Source organism: Psammomys obesus, unplaced genomic scaffold (genome assembly GCF_907164565.1).
Source record: "Psammomys obesus unplaced genomic scaffold, mPsaObe1.curated_primary_1811, whole genome shotgun sequence".
NCBI lineage: Eukaryota > Metazoa > Chordata > Mammalia > Rodentia > Muridae > Psammomys > Psammomys obesus.
Window position 1 is genome coordinate 407,673 of NW_026590172.1, and position 15,421 is coordinate 423,093.

General features: G+C 50.5%; 1 protein-coding gene across 1 annotated transcript in view; it reads left to right on the plus strand.

Annotated features, from left to right (window-relative positions):
• Cux1 (cut like homeobox 1) overlaps nucleotides 1-10,701 on the plus strand; it is a 221,838-nt gene extending 211,137 nt beyond the window's left edge. Inside the window, exons 9-10 of the mRNA XM_055606622.1 lie at nucleotides 4,478-4,526; nucleotides 10,528-10,701. Of these exons, the coding sequence (XP_055462597.1) occupies nucleotides 4,478-4,526; nucleotides 10,528-10,701 (223 nt within the window). The remainder of the gene's footprint in view (nucleotides 1-4,477; nucleotides 4,527-10,527) is intronic.
• Nucleotides 10,702-15,421: the final 4,720 nt, after the last annotated feature.

Consider the following 15,421-nt stretch of genomic DNA (forward strand, 5'->3'; position numbering starts at 1 on the left):
TTACTAAGCACAGGTGATCTGGTGCGCTTGGTTTTATTGGCGAGTACGCTTCTGAGGGTGTGTCCTGGTTTGCTTCCTCGTGCTGTCATGAAACACTGCCCAAATCGGGAGGAAAGGGTGTGTTTGGCTTACACCTCCAAGAGTGCCTGTGGGGCGGGGGGGGGGGGGGGGGGGGGGCAGGAGGGGAGCTGGGGGGGGGGGGGGAGGGTGCATTCGCAGTGGGTTGGACCCTCCTGCATGAATCATTAATGGAGAAAATGTCCCACAGGCTTGCCTATAGGCCAATCAGATGGGGGCAATTGCTCAGGTGAGGTTCCCTTTTCCCAGGAGGCACAGCCAGCGTGATTCACCAAAACCCAGCCAAGCACTGCTTACAGGTGGGGCCCATTGTGTTGGGCCAGGCTGTGCTCCCGGTAGAACTCAGAACTCGGAGCATTCCTCCATCCACGCAAGAGACCCCGCCTGAGATAACTTAGTTGTAACTAGTTGTATTCTCTTTGACCTAGAGAAAACTAAGAAACTAAGAACAGGCTTGTGTGTAGTCTCCTAAAGTGGTTATCTGTGGGACAGGGCTGGCTTAGATGGTGTAACTTCCTTGGTGACCCAGCACATGAACTCCGGGCTCCATCAACTTTTGTGAGGCAAGAGGACCAGAACGTCAAGGTTCTCTTCAGATACCTCCTGAGTTTGAAGTCACGCTAGGATATGTCAGAGCCTGTAACAAATTAGTAATGATGAAACGTGAACATTGTGGCAAGCTTGTTCCCTCACGCCTGCTGTTGTCCCTGGGAATGATGGCCTCTCTGGGTCTGGAAATCGCCAGCAGGGCAGTGTTGTCAATCTCCTCGGTGTCCAGGAAAGCCATGAGTGCCCTCACAGTGAGATAAAAGCACAGCTGCCGCTGTCACATTCAGTATTTGAATCGGGTCTGTGGTTGCTTAGCAGCCAGTTAGACTGACCCCCGATGAAAAACCTGGCTTCAAACAGCAGAGAAAGCACTTTGGGGGGGGGGGGAAGATGGCACTTGATTTTGCTTTTTGTTGTTGTTTACTTATTTTGTGAGTATATGCAACACGGAGTTGTCCTGGGCCTGTGTGCAGGTCAGAGGGCAAATTTCGGGGGTCGTGTCTCCTCTGCTATGTGGATTTCTGGGTATCAAGCCAATGAGCCATCTCTAGTCCCAGCTCAGGACTAAGTTTCCATAAAGGATTTGAAATCTTTTGGTTGCATTTCTTAGATGTTAGGAATGCTTACAGCTTAGCAGTTAAGAACACTTGCTGCTCTTGCAGAGGACTCAGGTTCAATTCCCAGCATCTACGGGGCAACTCACAATCACCTGTAATTACAGTTTCAGAGGATCCAACTCTTCTGGCCTCCTTAGGCACCAAGCACATCTGGCTCATATATGTACATGTAGGCAAAACACTACACACATAAAATAATTATTTAAAAAATAATTCTAATGTCTTTTTTTTTTTTTTTTTTTGAGAGTCTCACCATTTAGCCTAGACTGGACTCAAACTACTAAGTAACTAATATAGCCCAAGCTAATATCAAAACTCATCCTCCAGCCTCATCTTTCTCAGTGCTGGAATTACAGTTCTGCTCCACAATGTCTCATACACCTTCAGTGCTGAAGAAATACAGAGCTCTAAACCTTCCAGAATCTAAGGTCCACTCCCTGTCCCCAAGCCCTGCTGAGGGTGGGCCGAGCCACTCGCAGCCCACCAACCTCCTGTGTTCTGGCCCCTGTGCCTGGAGAGGAGTGCACGGGAGGCGCAGGCAGATGCAGGCTGCCCCACGCTACTTCCCCTGAGAATCCGAGGTGACCTCCAGGGCGAGCAGTGGAAGGAGAGCAGACATGAGGTGGACTCCCCATAGCAAGGGCAGCAATGGGCGTGGAGAGTTTGTAACAGACACAGATAGAAAATGCTCATTGTCAGAGGGGCACGGCCAAAGACCAGTCAGAACAGGTTGAAGAACTTCCCACAAGACTGCAGGAAAGTATAAAGAAAGAGTCTGCAAGATGGCTCAGCAGGTGAAGACCTGAGCTCAATGGCCAGAACATGCATGAGGGTGAAAGGAGAGCACATGCGTGGCTTGACATGCATTCATGCATATACACATGTGGGCAGGCCAAGTGGGTCATTAGATAAAGGTGCTTGCCAGTGAGTGAGGGGCCTGGGTTCAATCCCTGGGACCCATGTGCTGAAAGGAAAGTATTGACTCCTTAAAACTAGCCTCTGATCTCCGTACCTACCACCATGGAAAAGTAGGTTTGCCCATCTCGCCTGTGCCAGTCAGAGTGGAAGACTGTCGGAAGTCTGAGGAGATGGCACAGTTGCTAAAGTACTCGCTCTGCAAGCACAAGACCTGAGCTCAGTCCCAGAACCCACAGGAAAAACCAGGACCAACGAGGCAGGATCTGTTCTATGGCTCCAGCAGGCTGGCCAGCCTGGCATACTTAGCCAGCCCCAGGCCAGCGAGAGAGCTTGCCTCAAAAACTGATGCCTCCTAACAGGAGGCCAGTGGAGCTCACAAGTACCCTGCTCCATGTGGTGAGTTCCAGGCCAGCAAAAGGTACACAATGAAACCACATTTCAAAAACAAAAGAGTAGATAGCACTGCAGGCTGACCTCTGGCTTTCACAAGCACGCACACACGTGAATATGTGTGTACACATAGGAAGAAAACCATAAAGGTTGAGTGATATGGAAGACAGGACTGGGTATGCCTGCCATGTCCAGCCAGGTAGACGTGAAGCTTGTTGAGCAGAACTGAAGAAAGATGGCACCACTCATGAAGAACCATCCTGGAAGACAAGGAGCTATGCTACCTGAACACTTTCAGCCTCTGCTCGCTCACCCAGGCCTGGTGAGCCAAGTATTTCTGGCCTTTTCTCCCAAACCTGCAGTTTGCCTGCCCTAGGCTCCCTCTTGGTAGGGCGCTGTCTTAGTTAGGCACTCTGTTTCTCTGAAGAAACACCATGATCAAAAAGCAAGCTGGGGAGTAACTTAGACTTCTATATCACTGTTCATCATTGAAGGAAGTCAGGGCAGGAAACTGAGTCAGGAGCTGACACAGAGCCAAGGAGGGTGCTGCTTACCGGCTGGCCCAGTGTGCTTTCCTATAGAACCCAGGGATGGCAGCACTCACAGTGGGCCACTAAGGAAACACCTTACAGGCTCGCCTGCAGCCTGATCTTGTGCAGACATTTTCTTATTTGAAGCGCCTTCCTCTCTGGTGACTTAGCCTGTGTCCGTTACGGGTGTGGGACTGTGTGTTTACCTTTCCTCGGAGAGGCGTGCTTTCAAACAAAGTAGCTAAGACCTGCAGTGGGGGCTGGGTGGGGTCTTGGCCCTGCACGCTGCAGCCCGAGTCGTCATCCTGCTCTCCCCTCCCCCCCGCCCCCGCCCCAAGCACCCAGTGTCCTAGAAGGGCCTTGCTGTCAGGGGCACTTTCCTAAGGGCGGACTTTCCCAGCAACTCCTTCCCTGGTCTGACAGACTACTGCTTATCCATCAGAGCTCAGCCTGTGCAGCGCCTCCTCTGGAGGCTCCTGATCCCTTCCCTGAGGAGGGTCCGCTGTCCCTCCTCCTGTTCTTCCAGAGCACACTGTCCACAGCTCCAGTCAAACCTCTAACAAGCCGTATTCTAAGCGCTTTCATCCTTATTTTTGAAACAGGGTCTTGTGGAGTCCAGGCTAGCCTTTGACTCAAAATGATTTGAGCTCTTGATCCGCCTGCTCCTACCTGCGGGCTGCTGAGATCACAAGCATAGACCTCCGTGCCCTGTTGTGTGGGTGCCCTGTTGCGTGGGTGCCCTGTTGTGTGGGTGCTGAGGATGAACTCAGGGCTTCATGCATACCAGCCAAGTGCTCTACCAATTTGAGCCATATCCAAAGATTAATTTTTTGGCTCTGTCTGCCCAGCCTGAGTAAAAACGCCTTCAGACACATGACGTCAACAAAGTGAATGAAGAGCCTAGTTTGGCACATGCAGTCCTAGCACTTGAGAGGTAGTAGCAAGAGGGTTAGGAGTCTAGAGTCGCCCCTGACTACTTAGGCAGTTTGGGAGCAGCCTTGGCTATGGGAGGCCCCATCTCAGCAGTAAGCTGGTTAATTAATTAAGGTCTGGTGATGTGCTCGTGGATAAAATTGCTTGTTATGTATGTCTGAAGGCCTCAGTTTGCTCCTTGGAGGAGAACCAACTTCTGAAAGTTGTCCTCAGCACTATGGCAGGGATAGAACATACAATAGTAGCAAGTAAAAGTGAAGAAAGCTAGCGAGCACGCTGCGCGTGACCTGTCTACCTTGTCCCGTTGAGTGCTGTGACCCCTAGAGGTTGGTCTGGTCCTCCCCACCCTAAGCCAGAGCCTCAACCTCTCCTCCTGTGGATATGGTCCTTCCGCTTCAGTGTGGGTCGCTTCAGTGCCTCCACCTCGGTGGTGACCAGCCTCTCTCCCTCTCATTTCCCCAGGGCCGACGAGATCGAGATGATCATGACTGACCTTGAGCGAGCCAACCAGGTAGGCCGTTGAGAACCTTCAGCGCGAAACACCAGAATGCACCATTTCAGTTGTCTTGGGAGACACCTCACACCAGGATGGGGTGGAGGTCACTGTGGATCTGTTTTCATGGCGTCATGAGGACTTAGAAATAATCCACAGAACTATTCCTGAGAGAATATTGGGTTCAGCCACAGTGTCTGAGAGGTACTCACTCTTCTGCTCCCTTATCTCCTCCAGCACATGTCTTCCAGGAGTGTCCAGACCTGGGCCCACAGGCCACATGCATCTCAGAGTAGCCATGAATGAGGCCCAACACAAAGGCATAAGCTTATTAGAACACTGGGAGGTTGGCTGGCTGCTGCCCAGTTCCCAGTCATGAACAGTGAAGACAACAGTGTCTTCCCATGACGGAAGGCTACGTGTGTCTGATGCCACAGCCCCAGTCATCCATTGCAATAGAATTGCCTGTCATCTCCTAGCAGGCTCTAGCGGACAGTAACTGGGTGTCTCGGCTGACACCCAGTTACCAGACACACCTTTCAGGAAACACACAGCACATGCCCCAAGCACTCAGCTATCCATAAACCTACCTGTTTTTCACAATCCCTGCAGGCCGGTAAAACATTTTGTTTTCACAGCTGGTGCTGCTGGCTATGGAAGTGATAATGACCTCCACTTCTGATCGCCATGCTTCCACCTTCCGTGTGCTAGAGTGACAAGTGTGTACCACCACAGCTGGTGAAAGCTAGGAAGCTCTCAGCCAACCAGCAGAGCTGTATTCCCAGGCGGGCTCCATGGAGTCTTAGAGGAGAAACAGTTAAAGCAGAAATTAGTTTCTCAGCCCAGAAGGACATGACCTTTGGCCTCTGCCCACTCAATTTTACAGCTGGATAGTCATAGACACCAGAAGTTTTGGATCTTGAGGTCACCTCAGCCAGTGAGGTTAAGGTTCTCTGTGAAACGAAAAGCCTCCCAGAATCCCTTCAGCCCCTCTGGAGTTCCCTGAGCACCTGGAGTTCCTAGGCACTGGTCCCCAAGACTCACACCAACATTCAGGGGAAAGAGAGTCCACATTTTCCCTGATAAAAGTCACCTGAAGCCTGAGCAGCAAACTGCATAGGAAGGAATAACGGAGTGAGTGGCTCTGTTGTTCCCTTAGGAGAACAGGGTGGGGCCAGGGGCTAGTGTGTTGTAGGCCTTTCCCAAGGTCCGGGGCCTGGCCTCAAAGGGGCCTTCTGTGGCACTGGTCACCTGAGGTCTCAGGTGGTCTTCACCACCCAAGTACTAGTCAGAATGGTTGTCCATCCTGGACTGTTCCATACGAGGTCTGTCTAAGCACATTGCCAGAGCCATATCCCGTCACCGCCCAGCCTCCTCCTGAGGTCCACGTGGTCAGGATTCTTGCTTTATAAATAGGGAAACAGACAGTGCCTGGTCCATGGATGAGCTGAGACAAAAAGTCCAGAAGTCTTAAGGTTGTCTTGACTCATTTGTTGGGGGATGGTTTGTTTCTTGGTTGGTTTTGGACTGTTTGGGGTGTTGTTTTGCTTCTGTTTGGTTTATAAGTTAAGTGCAGACTTGGCTCATGTGAACTTTGTAGATGACACCATTGTGTTACAGGGTTAAAGGGTAGGTGCCCTTGGTACAGCATCTGAGAAGGGAATAAGGAAGCCCAGAAGGCTGCCTAGCTGAGTCTCAAGGGGAAAGATCAGAAAAAAGAAATAAGTCTACAGGGCAAACACTGGAATTGGCGTCAGAAGAAAGCTATGCTATATGTGGGCAGCAGCTGGGGAGTGGCCTGATGGGCCAGGGCCCGGCAAGTTAGCAGGAGAGAGGCTTTATCCTGAGAGTGGACATACAGGGAGGATGGAGATCTGGGTTTCTAGTCAATTAAAAGGCAGCTTATCTGGAGAGATAGTTTAGCACATAGTTCTGGCACAGAAGACCCACGCTGGGTTCTTGGCACCCATACTGGGCAGTTCCTGGGGATCAGGTGCCCTCTTCTGAGCTCTCAGAGCTCCTGCACTCACACTTCCACATAACCACTCATGTGCACAAAATTAAAAATATAGCAAATCTTTAAAAGTTCATTCAGAACAAATAAAGGAATCACCATAAAGGAAGCTGTGCTAGGGAATGGGAACGGAAAGGTCAGAGGCTGGGAGAGCAGGCCGGATGCGAGGGCAGCAGAAGCTGGTGGAGCTGGGCAGGAAATGGCACCCAGGGAAACAAGGCAGAGGGGGACTGAGCAGGAACAGGGCTGCACCAGGACCCTGCCCAGAAGGAGCAGTTTGCTCCTTTACTGACCATGAGTGTTGGTTTTGCCCTCAGCTTACTGCAGGCATTCTGCTGTTCCACTGCTCAGAGAGTCTGTCTACCCAGGGAACCAGGGAACCAGGCTTCTACTGAGGCAGGGCTGTCTTCTTGACACATCTGTGCTCAACTTCCAGGACTTGGATTAGTAGTTATCGTTGTATTGTAATACTTAGCTGGCTGTGCAAAGGAAAGATTCTGGACTCCTGGAATTTCTTGATAAATAAACTTAGCTTGGCACATCAAAGAGCACAGAGGAACTACGTCTTCCCTGTGTGGGCTACCAGCTATGCCTCTCCCTGCTTCCCTTCCAGAGCAGCTCTGATTCCCAATACAAAGCCACAGCAGTGGGGCTAGAGGAAGCTATTTAAACCAAATTGTTCTCCTATTAACCTGGCTGACAATTATGGAGCAAGACAGTGTGAAAGACCCCTTGTGCTATGGTTAGAGTATGCTTGCTTATTGGTGTGTGTTTGTTTTTGAGAAGGAGTCTCATAGCTAAGCTGGTCAAATTCACTCTGCCTCTGAGGATGATCCACCTACTGTGTGCTGGAATTACAGCGTGTACTGCCATGCCGTCATGCAGTGCTGGGGTCAAACCTCAGGGTTTAGTGCAGCTGAGGCAGGTGCTGCCCCATCTGAGGTGCATCTGCAGGCCCGGAAGCACATCTTAACTTCCCCCAAGCAGAAGGAGCCAAGTGCTGAGAGCCTGAGCTCCTTTCAGAGGGGGGAAAGGCTCCGCGGCACATGACGTTCTGCCAAGGTTTTATGTGCTAATGGAGCTTTGGACTCAGGACACCCAAGTCACAATTCTAGATTCGGCATTCTTCTACCCACACTGACTTAGCGAGTCCCCTGCTGTCTTCGTTCTCTGTTGTTTAAGGAAGGGGTTGACTTCACCTTGCAAGTCACAGTTCAGGAACTCAAGACAGGGACCTGGAGGCAGGAACTGAAGCAGAGGCACTGGGGACACTGCTGACTACTTTACTCTCCATACCTTGCTCGGCTGCTTTCTTACAGCTCCCAGGACCACAGTCCCAGAGCTGGCACCACCCACAGTGGGCTGGACCCTCCCACGTCAATCATTATTAAATAAAATGCCCCACAGGCTTACCTAAAGGCTCTTTGATGGAGGTGTTTTCTCAGCTGGGTTTCCTCTTCCCAGATAACTCTAGCTTGTGTCAGGTAGACAAAAACAAAAAAAAAAAAAAAAAAAAAAAAAAAAACAAAAAAAAACAACCACCTTAACAGCAGGCCTCCAGCACCCATGGACTGGGAACAGATCACTCTGTACTCCCATTCATTCAGTTGGCCCTTGTGCCCTGCTCTTGGATGGGGATGTGGACATCATGCTGGCACCATAGACCCAAGTCCAGGCCCTCCCCATGGGGCCAGGCACATGGACAACAGGGTTTGGCATTCCTTGGCTTGGCCCTGTCTTACATTCAGGCCCCAGGGCGCCCAGGGAGCGCCTTGGCGGCACTGAGAAGTATTGCAGTTTCCTATAGTCCTGCTACTCACAGATCAGCGACGTTAATGTATGTGAATTGCCATGCTGGCCTTCGGTAGCCAGGGGGACTCTGCAATGACCCACCACCTGGGCCATCCCCAGCTCTGATAGTGCCAGGAGCTACCAGCGTGCCACTGTGCCAGTGCTGCCTGTTCACAGCTTTCCGAACTTCTTCCCTCGTCGGTGAAGAAATACTTTTCCCCATCCAAGACACTAGGAAATTTGTCAAGTGATACGTTATTCCTGGCAGAGCTGTGGGGTTGTGTGCTTGAAGGTCTGCCTCACTAATTATAGAAGGATGTGCTTTTCAGTCATGTGTCTGGAAAAACAGCTTTTGTCCACTTCTTACAAGGCTGAAGCAGAAGGACAGAAGTTCAAGACCAGCTGAGGCAACTTAGCTTGGAAGAACCTGTTTCAAAATAAAAAGGAAAAAGAAAGCAAGGGATTTGTGTCAGAGCCTGTCCAGAGCTCCCAGTCATGAGCTGAGAATGGGACTCATTGGATAGTTAGCATGAAGTGGACATTTCTCTCTCCATTGTTGTCGTATTACTAAAACCTTTTCCTGACAGTTGGTTCTGTGGTCCCTTTGGTTCTAGATTCTATCTGGAGTGAGACTGTGTCTGGAAACACTTGGGCATAGGTGTGGCGGCTTGAGGGCCGCTCCCTAATTCCTCCAAGAAGCAGGCCAGCTGGCTACCAGCCCTGCCCTGGGCAGATAAACTGTCCTTAGTAAGGAAGATTCTAACTCCTGTGTGGCCTCACTGCTGCCACATCAAGGCACCCTGGCTGCCCACTGCGCCAGATTAGCCAGCGAGCACAAAAACAAGCTCATGCGTGTTTTCACTTTGTAACTTCTCTCGTGGTAACTGGGGAAACAATCCTTCTCAGCCAGCTCTCCTGATTTGTTTTGTGGGTAACTTTCTGATTTGGTTTTTGAGACAGGATTTCCCAGTGTAGTTCAGGCTGGCCTTGAACTCACTATATCGCCAACCTGGCTTTGAAATCACTGTGTAACTCAGGTGACTCTACTCACTGTGTTGCCAGGCCTAAAACCCACTGTGTGGCCTGTGCTGTCCTCCTCACACGCAGAACCCTGCTCCCTTGCCTTCCTCGTTAACTTTTTTCTGATGACTAAACATAACTTGCTGAGGGTATAGAAAGCGGCACGCCACTCTCAGTCCACGTCCGGACGTCATGAGCTGCCACTGCCCACCTGTCTTGTTTTTTTGTCTTAGTCATAATAGTGAGACCTGGGTAAGTCTGTAGAGGAACTTCTCCCACATCCATTTCGATGGTGAACCCCTGAGGGTGTGGTGTGTGAGTGGGCACAATGTTTGCATTCTTTAGATTCAAAGGTAGAGACCCCGGGACCATAGGTGGCTGTCCCTGCTGCCTCTATTCCCAGATGGCCTCCTGGGTGCTCTGGGCTGGAATGGCCTCCTCAGTGGCAAGGCTGAATTTACAGCAGCCATGGCTTTCTCATGTAGGGTCCTAGACAAACCTCAGAAGGTTCCACCATTCCTGTTAGGTTCCATCCCAACACCAATTTGGCCCCAGTCACAGCTGGCCCAGAGTATCTGGCTAGCTTGCAAATGCCAGCCAGCATTTGCAAATATTCCCCCATGAAGGGTTAACTGCGGAAGCAACTCACCCCTCACAAAAGAAGCCACATTTCTGCAGTCCACTTATGGAGATGCACAATGGAAGAAAACAACCACAGCATTGTGCGGGGGGAGAAGAGAATGGCCAGAGTGTCTTTAATTCAGTGTTTACCCATGAGAATGACTCCCAGGGGTAACCCTGTGGTAAAGTCTCTTCGGTCCATGAGAAAGGAAAGAAATTGAATCAGAAGACTCTATTTCCACCGGTATTTATTCAGTCTGGGAAACGCAATGGGCCGGAGCATTAATACCAGCAGGGGATTCCTCGCTCCTAGCGTTAAATTACTGTCATAATCGCTCAATTATTTCTTCCTTGTACTGTTTAAAATAAAAATCCATCACATTCTAGTGTGTGTGTGTGTGTGTGTGTGTGTGTGTGTGTGTGTGTGTGTGTTTCCCTAGCATTTATTAGGTTGAGTGTTTAGGAAAATCAATTACAGTCAGTCAGGCATGAATTGATGAATGTTGTTATAATAATTGTCAGCTGTTAAACCAAATGTACATTCTTCTCTTCACCCCTTTTCGTTTTCTTCAGAGGGCAGAAGTGGCACAGAGAGAGGCAGAGACTTTAAGGGAACAGCTCTCGTCAGCCAACCACTCTCTCCAGCTGGCCTCGAAAATCCAGAAGGCTCCAGATGTGGTGGGTACCCTGGCCCTGCCCCCGCCCTCCCCATGTCACTCCTGCTTTCAACCCTTCCTTTTGGAGTAACAGCTGAAGCAGGAATGATTGTTTGGTGGGCGTGTTCGTTACTTTTCTCATTGCTGCAACAAGATACCTGACGCAGAGGCAGGAAGGGTGGAAGGAAGGATGGGTTTATTATGGCTTATGGTTCAAGGGTACAGTCCATCACAGCAGGAAGGGCAGGCAGCAGGAGTGTGTGACAGCCCCTCACAGCAGGGCAGGGTGCAGAGGTCATTGTTGCTGCTTAGCCGGCTTCTCCTTGTTATCAACTCCAGGCCCCCGCCTTGGGTGCTGCCCCTAGTAAGGACGCGCCTCAACTAACCCACTCTCAAAGCTCGCTCACGGGCATGCCCAGTGGTCGGGTACATGGTGACTGTAGGTCCTGACAGGTGTTAACCACACAGTTGTGAACTCTTAGCGGCTTGGACTATAACTTGCATAGGTTGAAGGAAAAGCTTTGCCAATGGTACATAGGTGCCCTTGTGGTTGGTGCCATGGGACCTCAGTATGTATGGACATGTGCTGTGCTGAGTGGAGGCCAGGCGGGACCAGATCAGGAAGGAGAGCCTCCCTAGAACCTTACAGGAAAGTCGGGGCTGCCCTTCCAAAGAGGTCCAGATAGCAGCCAACCTGAATTTCTTGGAACCTCATCTGAGAGATGCACACACCCAGGAAAAAAATGGGACCAGGTGGCCAGAAACTTTTGTCTTTTCCCTGTCTCCTTTTTGCTTTCATTTATTTGTGTTGACCGTGTAGGAGTAGTTTCACATGTGTGAGGGTCAAAGGACAACTTGCAGGGTCAGCTTTCTTCCTCCACCATGTGGGCTCTGGGATCTAACGTGGGTCATCGGGCTCACACAGCTTTCATTCACGGAGCCGTCTCATCAAGCGCTGCTTTCTTTTTGCATTTTGTTTTCAATTTTTTAGACAAAGTCTCACCATATGGTTAACCTCAGGTTAACCTCTATTTGGTGATCCTCATGCCTCAGCCTCCTGAGTCCTGGGATGAAATGAGTACAGTAACATGCCCAGTCCCACGTGACTTTACTCAGGTTAACATGACTGTCGAGGTTTGGTCAAGGTAACCCTGAATGAGGAGGTTCCAGGTGACTTCAGTGACCTTGGGTAGCTGGCCCTGGGGACAGCGTAGCACAGTGGCTGAGACTTAGTTCAGACCCCAGCTCTGCAGTGTCTGAGCTGGGGCAGACTCCCATCTTCCTGTGTATCTGTAAAAAAGATTGTAGCTGGGCACAATGTCAAACACTTGTGATCCCAGTGGAAGATAAGGAGTTCAAGGTCTTTTTCAGCTACATGGCAAGTTCAAGACCAGCCTGAGCTATATGAAACCCAATCTCAAATGAGAGGGAGAGAAAAACAAAAACTCAGGACTGGCAGGATTGCCCAGGCTAGGCTACATAGCAACAAGACCCTGTCTCAAAAATAGTGCTAATACAGCGTGCCCTGACCATGTCAGAGTGTGGTAGGAACATTCTCAGGCAGGAAACTGTTAGGTCCTTCATGCTTCAGGGACACACCGACTTGCTTTGCTCTGAAATGTGCCCTTTACTCTCCTTACCCAGATGTGTGTGCCCCAGGACGGCACCCAGGCAGAGGCAGGCCCTAGGGCCAGGGCCCGCAGCTTCCCAGCTTCCGTGGCCGCCCTGGTCAGGAGGAAGCCATTTATCCTAACTTGTCCAACAGGACCTCTGGGCTAAATGTTTGGATTTCAAGGAGTCCTGGCACCTTAGTGGGCCAGAGCAAACCCAAACATTCCAGAAGGAAATGAATGTTTTTGCAGGTCGAGTCAGTTGTGGGGCCTAGGGTGGCTTCCACACTTCATCATGGGCTAAATGCAGCGTTGAGCTGGCCCGGCTTCAGTGTCCCAGATGCAGCAAGCCAGGCCTTCCCTATCTGTGCCTTCCCACGGAGGCCACCACAGGCATAGAGCCAGCAGGAAAAAAATGGTCTCTTGGGGTTGGCTGGCAGAACTCAGCTGGAAAGAGTAGAATCCATAGCTTCAGCCAAAGCCAGAACCAATGCACTGAATGTCTCACGGAACCATGATTCTAGCAGACTAGAGGGAAGGGAGGCTTGTCACATGAGCAAGAGGCACCCTCAGAAATGCCAAGCACTCCATAGGCCCCTTTCCCTCCATCCATCCACCTGCCAGTCTTTGTGGACACTGAGCAAGACAGGGTGCTTTAAGCGCTCATGAACTGTCTGTCCTAGTTGAAGGTTCAGTCGCTTTAGAGCCTGTCAGAACTGAAAGACTGGGAGGTGAGGCAAATGTCACTGATACACCCAGCTGGCCTTGCTCTCCCAAGTGGAGACAGGGCCTGAGGTACAGCATGAAAGAAGCCAGGCTGAACCCCATACTGCTCCTGGTGGAAGGAAGAAACTGAACAGCTAGCCTGGACCTACCCTCATTCTATACCCTTTGTTTGTGTATTTCCATTTTCCATTGCACCTGTATCTCTCCCACTCTTAGCCTCTGAGATGACAGTCCCAACATTATTGCCCAGACTCAAACCTTTCACTCCGCCTCAACTCTGTTCTTTCATTTCATTGTATCCCACCATGGGACCAGCAGGAGCTGCCTCGTGTAGGAGACAGAGATGAACCAAAAAGCAGGTTGTTTGGGAAATGTTTTATATTGCCTTTGACTTTTGTAAGACAACGATGTTTTCAGGTCAGCTTGAATGAGAACTTTGTAGCTCTGGTACCTGAGCATCAGGTGATAGGCTCTGGGTTCACCAGGCACTTTATGTAAATAAGACTGTTTGACCTGATACCTTAATGTGGGCTTGTTGGGCCTGGACCATCTTTGGCTGATTTTATAGAACCCTTTAAGCAATGTTTGCAGTTGGTGCCCTTCAGAATGGAATGGGTCAGACCTGTTAGGCGTACATGATTCACACTGCTCCTGCCACTAGGCTGACCTCTGGTCAGAGGTCTCGAAGGCAGCCCAGATCATTATGTAGCTAACTGAACTCCTAATCCTCCTGCCTCTGCTTCCTGAATGCTGGTACTGTGGGTGTGTCCCACACCCCACTGGCCATTTCTCTTACATGTTCCCCTTCCCTGCTCCACAGCGAGGCTTTGCAAATTCAATGGCAAAACTTTTGTGTTTCAAAGTTGTCATTCTGCTGTAAACTGATAGAGCTTTTGGGGGGCAGTTGGTTTGTTTTTAGGGGAGGGGGCTGGGGAAGGTTCGAGACAAGGTTTCTCTGTGTAGCCCTGACTGTCCTGGACTTGCTTCATAGGCCAGGCTGTCTTCAGACTAACAGAGATCCACCTGCCTCTGCCTCCCCGTTGCGGTGATGACAGGTGCCCACCGCCGCACCTAGCTTAAACTGGTAGTTTTTAAGACAGTACGAACTCACCAGCGTGCCAGGTGGTTCCAGAGTCTCTTCCACCCACCTGCCATTCCTGGGCTGGCCTCCCAGGCACCAGCTCACGGAGACAGGCATCTTTTGAGGTACATGCTGAACAGAATGGTGTAGGTAGACTGTGCCCTGGGGACAAGCCAGTAAGGATACTTAGGAGCCCAGCAGCAGAGGTCAGAAAATGAATTACTATTTACAGCAGGGCTGGGGTCAGAGACAGGAAATACAGCTCACACAGCTAAAGAACCAGAGGCCCTGCCTGGCACATGTATCTTCACAGGCTTCAATAGAAAGAACCCGACTTTCCCAGGATGGAGTTAGGAAGTCACTTCCCTCAGTAACTGTCTGCCCCCACGTGTGCCATGTGCCCTGTGCCCTGTGACAAGCACCTTGGGCACATACTAGACAAAACCAAGATGAAGGAACACACTTTGTCCTCTACTTCTGTGTGTGTGAGAGAGGTTGGCAACTGTTTCTTGTCTAGGACAGTCAAGCTACACTCCAGTTCCCATCCACTCAGTCATGCCCAGATGTGTCTACTTTGCAGAAAAGCCTCCAGGGTTACCCAGGAGCAATTTCTACTTTCTTAAAATGTATTTTCTTTGGTGTTTGGGTACAGGAAATCACTGTGTATCCCAGGCTCATAAACTCTCCATCCTCCTGCACCAGTCTTCCATGTGCTGGGGTCACATGTGTGTACCACCACACAAGGCTCAGAGATCACCGTTACAGCTTGCTGAAAGCACTGCTCGAGTCATTGAAAAACCAAGTTACAGACTGGACTTTTTGCTCATTTTTATCTACCTTTCTGGTTTCCGTGTTTTCTGCAGAGCATTTTGGGGGCGATAGGAGCGTTGTTTTGTACATGGGTTGTGTCTTGTTTTTACGTCTGCGTGTGCACCTGTGCACTGCGGCAGTGCCTGGTGCCAGTGAAGGCTGGGATTGGGCACTGGATCCCTGTGGGGCTACAGGTGGTTGTGAACCACCGTCTAAGTCCTAGGAACCGAGCAGCCAGGGCTCTTATCTACTGAGTGACCTCTTCAGCCCCTTTTCAATGTTTTTTCAACATGGTATCTTATTTTTATGTGTGTGGGTGTTTTGCCCGCGTGTCTGCCTGTGCTCCGTGTGCACACAGCACTTATGAAGGCCAGAAGAGGGCACTGTATGCCCTGGGACTGGACTTAAAAGGTGGTTGAGAGCTTTCCGTGTGGATGCTGGGAAACAAACCTGGATCCTCTGGGATAGCGGCCAGAGCGATGGCTCACCAGGTAAAGGCTCTTACTGCCAAGCCTGACACTCTGAAAACTTGTCCTCTGACCTACATACACACACAAACACACACACACACACACACACACACA